The sequence below is a fragment of the Neltuma alba genome, unplaced genomic scaffold (assembly GCF_004799145.2).
Source record: "Neltuma alba isolate B1F8T4 unplaced genomic scaffold, ASM479914v2 tig00005648_pilon, whole genome shotgun sequence".
Lineage (NCBI taxonomy): Eukaryota > Viridiplantae > Streptophyta > Magnoliopsida > Fabales > Fabaceae > Neltuma > Neltuma alba.
Genome location: NW_021634185.1, coordinates 209 through 6,036, shown reverse-complemented (window position 1 = coordinate 6,036; position 5,828 = coordinate 209). Strand labels below are relative to the sequence as shown.

The window sequence follows — 5,828 nt, the reverse complement described above, 5'->3', positions numbered from 1 at the left end:
ATCAGCCCACTTAAATAAATACCAAAACTCTAGAGAAAAGGTCGGACCTAAAGAAGGGCAAAGATGTAATTTCGACCGACGGTGTTGGCGTTATCTAACGTATATGGCCACATGCGGTGACTCTGCGCCCACAGCTAAAGAGTAAAGCAAAAGTATTAATTTAGTAAATCAAAAAACCGAGAGGGATATTTTGGTCTGAACGGAAAAATACCAGACACGGTATAATAGAGAGGCCCTACCCTTAATCCTTTTATGTGGGGAACGTATGCCGAAGATCTCAGCGTTCGTTACTAAAATAGCTATCGCTCCTTTATTTTCACCCTCGCTTCCTCTTTCTCTCGTCCTTTTCCTCTGTGTTTCTCTGAAAAATCTGAGGCTCTGGGCCATCAACAGGAGGAAGAAGAAGAAGAAGAAGAAACACAAGCGCCGTCAACATTATGTTGTGCTTTAGATCAAACCCGTCTTTCTTTCTTCTCATTTTCACCTTCTTCTTCCTCTTTGTTGTTTCCGTCTCTGGAACCGCTCCTTCCAACCACTCTTGGCGTTTTCCAGGTAATTTTCTCTTGCCTTAATTCCTGTATATTTTTGTTCAAGATTGGGTTTTTTTGATTGGGTATTTGAGTTTTTTGCTTTTTGGATTTTTCTAGAAGATGGTGTGGAAATTGTTGGTAGAAGTCAGTATCTTGACGTGCTGCCATGGAAGACAAGGAGATTACTGGCCAATGAAACAACGGGCAATAGTTCTCTCGTGTTGGCTCAGGACAGAACTCGCCGGAAAGATCCTCTGGACCACTTTAACCGCTACACTGGTGGTTGGAATATCAGCAACAAGCATTATATTGCCGTGAGTTCTTTTTCATTTCTTCTTCACTATCTCATCCTGCTTCTGGATTTTTTTCCCCACCACGTTTTCTGTTTCTAAAGTCAGTGAAGGGTTGATATTTGTCATCTCATCCTAGTTTTTATCGGAAAAACGGGGGTAGCTTCTTCTAAGAAATTGATGATAAGTTACGCTCCGGCCTGGGTATAATAATTTCATCTGGTAATCAGGAGTACTAGAGTTCCAGAGCCCCTACTGGTCATCTGGTTTTAATTTTATCTTTTTGTTTATCTTTATATTATCTAGGGTGTGAATATGCTTCACTGACTTCAATTTGTTCTTATCTTGGTGCAGTCAGTTGCTTTTACTGCGGTCCCCTTCTTCGTCGTTGCTGCAGTTTGGTTCGTGCTATTTGGGCTTAGCTTATTCATTATCTGTCTGTGTCGTTGCTGTTGTCCAAGAGAACCTTATGGTTATTCTCGAACAGCTTATGCTCTGTCCTTGATCTTCCTCATTTTCTTCACCCTGGCAGCAATGTATCTCTCTCTTCTGTTCTCACTTTCTTTGCGCTTAGAACAAATCTTATGTTGCACCATGTTCGAATTGACATTTTGTGACATCCTAAATTTATCTTTGTAATTATGCTAGAGCTGGATGTGTTGTCCTCTACACTGGTCAGGGGAAATTTCATGGCAGTTCGTCGGACACACTGGATTATGTTGTCAAGCAGGCTGACTTCACCGCTGAAAACCTCAGGAATGTGTCAGATTATCTCGATGCAGCTAAAAAGATTGGAGTTGATGCTATTTTTTTGCCATCGGATGTTCAGAAGAACATAGATGATGTTCAAACAAAAATCAGATCTGCTGCAACAACTCTTTCCAATGAGACCCGTGAAAATTCTAAAAACATACAAGACGGTTTTGATGCCATGTAAACACAATTTTGAATTTTGATATTACTACTAACTGGAATTGAAAGTAGCTTTTGCTAACATTCATCTGTTGTGTTCTCTGTAGGAGATTCACTCTTATTGTTATTGCAGCTGTTATGCTCTTTCTTGCATTTCTTGGGTTCAGTAAGTTTTTCCTGTTTTTTACTTTTAATGTTTTGTCATAATGTTTTTTCATAAACCTTATCTCATATTCTTGTGTTTTTGTTCTTCAACTATTTTGCAGTATTTTCCATCTTTGGGCTGCAGTGTCTTGTATACTTGTAAGTCGTATTGATTAAACTATCTTCTGTATTTTCCCCCTTCTGGCTTGCTTATTCCTTTACCGTTCACGGCTGTGTGATTGATTATAGCTGTCCAGTTGGTTAATGATACGTCTTTTATGGCTGCAGTTTGGTGATTGTTGGATGGGTTCTTGTTGCTGGAACATTTATTGTGTGTGGTGTATTTCTCTTTCTTCACAAGTAAGTTTCCATTTGCTTACCATCACGTCGTTGTGGATGTACTCCTTTGTCAAAGTTATCATGAGCTAGTTCAATTTTCATCTTGGGACAAACATTTTGGGGGTCTTAGTTCCATGTTTTTGTAGTTTGAAACGTAGCACTGTTGATTTGTAGAATTTGGGGGACCTTACAGGAGAATTATTTAATACTCTTGATATAGAAGGCAGCATAGAGCTTTGCAATAGGGCAGATTCTACGAGTAAAATTTAACGCCACCGGACAATATGTTGCATTTATGATATAACTGAAATTAAAGTAGGAAGTTAATAACTTTACGTTCAACATTATCAAAATTTCTGAATGAAAATTGGGAGTCTATTGTTGGACATGCTGTTTGAACAGCTTGTTTTATGGTCAGTATTATTTAAACTTCAACTTCTAGACAGATTAGTTGAGCTACAGTCCTATTGCTATTAAATCACCATTTATTAACTTTGATAGGATCTGGAAGTTTCTCGTCACAGTCCTCGAATAAATGTTCTATGCTTTTGGAAATGAATTGTTGAGAATGAGAGCAGACTCCAGTCTTGTTGCCATACTGATTGGTCCTTTTGTCTTTTAAATTTAGTGAAAACCTCCACGAAGAAAGAATAAGCCTATATTTTTTAGGCTTTTTCCTGGAAGGAAACTATTCAAACTAATGTTCTCTGGTCTGATACAGTGAACTGCATCTCCTTATAGCATTCAACTTGTGCTTAGACTAGTCATGCCAATCGTGTTTCTATCCTTTGTAACAAACGTCACCTATGCTGCTTTGTGTAGACAATGAAGATCTGTATCAGTCTTGTTAATTCATGCTGCTTTGTATTCAAACGTAGAAAACTTATCTTCCATATGAATGGATGGAACAAAAACGTAGATAATAATAATAATAATTTTTTTTTTTTTTGGGGGGAAGCTAACGGGTAGTCACTAATAATTGTGTAAGTTACTGCCAAAGACACATTTCGAGTGCTTTTTAATATCATTTGATGAGTTACAAATTTGATACGTCACCTATGCTACAATAAATAATATGAAGACTTACTGTGTTGGCATATTTGCTCAGTGCGGTTGCAGATACTTGTGTTGCCATGGATGAGTGGGTGCAGAACCCTACTGCTCGTACAGCCTTGGATGATATTCTTCCTTGTGTGGATAATGCTACTGCACAGGAAACCTTGACTCGATCCAAGGATGTGACATTCCAAATCGGCAAGATAATTGACAACGTCGTCGCCAATATCACTAACCGGAACTTCCCACCTAGCGCGGGACCTTTGTACTACAATCAGTCTGGTCCCCGCATGCCATCGCTTTGCAATCCATTCAATCCTGATCTCACAGATAGGCAGTGTGCAGCTGGGCAAGTGGCTTTGGACAATGCCACTGAGGTAAAAACCATTTTTAAGATTTTCAAATGAGATTTATATGTAGCGAATATTAGAAGGACAAAATTCACAATTCATATATGCTGCGCTCAGCAAAAAAATGTTTAATACAGAACACTTTTATAACTCATAACCACATGATCATATCCTTCAGAAATGTTACCCATTTTTCTCCGACATGAGCACAAAAAGTTGTCTCATTTAAATTCTGTGTCAAACAGGTATGGAAGAATTATACCTGTCAGGTTTCAGCCTCTGGCATATGCAACACACCGGGCCGTATGACTCCAACAATATATGGTCAAATGGCAGCTGCGGTGAACGTGAGCTACGGTCTGTATCATTACGGACCATTCTTGGTAGATCTCGAAGATTGCACTGTTGTCCGGAACACATTCTCAGACATCAGTGGCCGGTATTGCCCAGGTCTCAGAAGATACACCCAGTGGATCTACCTCGGATTGCTCATCGTATCCCTCGCAGTGATGCTTTCTTTGATCTTCTGGGTTATCTACGCCAGAGAGAGGAGGCATCGTGTGTACACCAAAAATCTCTTGACAGAAGATAAAGCCCCTTGAAGACATCATCCGGCATTATTAATGTTGTGGGGAAGACCATGATGGTGTTCATATGAGTTTGATGCTGTGCAGATTTTTGATTCACTTATGTTGATTATTGGTATTTGTTGTTTGTATTGAAGAGGTGTTTAAATCCCCTGGTAGTATAAGTAATATATAGGAAGTGGTACTTGTGGTAGTGTATTTATTATTGTGTAACTTTCATTTGTGTATGTATGAATGAGCACTTAGAGAAAGCTTTGGCTTCGGCACTTGTTAACGTGAATTTTGGATCTTAGTTATGTGCTCTCGGATTGGTTCTTTGAACGTTTCAAAGTTCTGGGGATAAGATCTTAAAAAAAGGATTTGAAAACTTATCACGCACGCATGAAAAAAAATATTTATGGTGTAAAATCTAAATTGCCCATATTTATAACACTGGTTTTTATTAAATTTTTACCAAGGGAATAATGTGGATAAATTTTTCTTCTCTTAGAAAATATGTATAGCTATTGATCTTTTTAACCGTACGAATATGGCTGTTTTTATCAAGTTTAATATACTTTTTATGATGAATTATTTGGTAGTTGATCTTCTTTGGCTAATTAGATTTGAGTTGAGTTTTTTTTTAGTTTTTTTTTTTTGGGCCAGAAGCTTTGAGTTGAGTTGAGCTAAAGATTTTCTAACGTGATTTTTTTTATACCTTTTCAAGGGTATTTGGATAGAACCAAATTATAATTTGGACAATAGTTTTCTGGGAGAAAAGTGATTTTTGAAAATACATTTTGAAAGAATAAATTTTCTGAAAAAATGACTCTGATAAATTGAGAGTTTTTAGATAATTGTTGTCAAAAGTACTTTTTTATATGTAAAAATTACTAAAAAGGATATAAGTTTAAATGATAATTAAATAAAATATATTTTATAATATATGTTTATTTGAAGTAATAAATTTGTTAATAATATATATTTTGTCAACATAATAAATAAGACATAAATAATGTAAATAATAAATAATTAATGTGCATATATATATTTATAAAATAATTAAACATGTTTCCAAGAAAATGATTTATTTTGCCAATAAAAAATATTATTATTTCTTAAAGATTTTCAACAAGAAATCCCATAATTTTTTTTCACAAAATTAAATAACCACAAAAAAATTCCATATCAATTGTCTTAATAATAGAGGCTGCAACGAATTATATTTGTCCAAATAGTTTTTTTTAACAACACATTACATTATCTGGAAAAAAAAAGAAATAAAAAGGACATGACTATTCTTCTATATAGTGAACAATTTGATCTTTTATGGAGTCATGAAGTTGAGCTATGTGAGATGAAGATTCTATTGATGAAGGTATATGTGAAGATCTAACTCCATCATTATCATTATTTTCTTCTGCATAAGAACCTTCCTGTTCAAACTAAATGAAACCAGGATCAGAAATGGATGTTGATCTAATGAAGTTATGTATAGCCATCGTTGCATATACAATTTGAACCTGTGTTGGAAAGTCATAGTTCGGCATGTTTCCTAAAATTGCAAACTTACTCTTCCAAACTCCAACAGTTCTTTCAATAGTGCTCTGTAGACTTGAGTGCAAATAATTGAACACCTCA

At 36.0% G+C, this 5,828-nt stretch overlaps 1 protein-coding gene across 2 annotated transcripts; it reads left to right on the top strand.

Moving 5' to 3' along the window:
- Positions 1 to 259: 259 nt before the first annotated feature.
- Positions 260 to 4,500, top strand: LOC114748217 (uncharacterized). Of its 2 annotated transcripts, none has more exons than XM_028936580.1 (9): positions 260 to 552; positions 651 to 844; positions 1,175 to 1,356; positions 1,469 to 1,753; positions 1,840 to 1,898; positions 1,999 to 2,035; positions 2,165 to 2,236; positions 3,324 to 3,648; positions 3,867 to 4,500. In XM_028936580.1, the coding sequence occupies exons 1-9, from the start codon at positions 438 to 440 to the stop codon at positions 4,221 to 4,223; spliced, it is 1,626 nt and encodes a 541-aa protein (XP_028792413.1). In that variant the 5' UTR covers positions 260 to 437; the 3' UTR covers positions 4,224 to 4,500. The 2 variants fall into 2 exon arrangements, with proteins under 2 accessions (XP_028792413.1, XP_028792412.1); XM_028936579.1 differs by having other exon boundaries at positions 648 to 844.
- Positions 4,501 to 5,828: the final 1,328 nt, after the last annotated feature.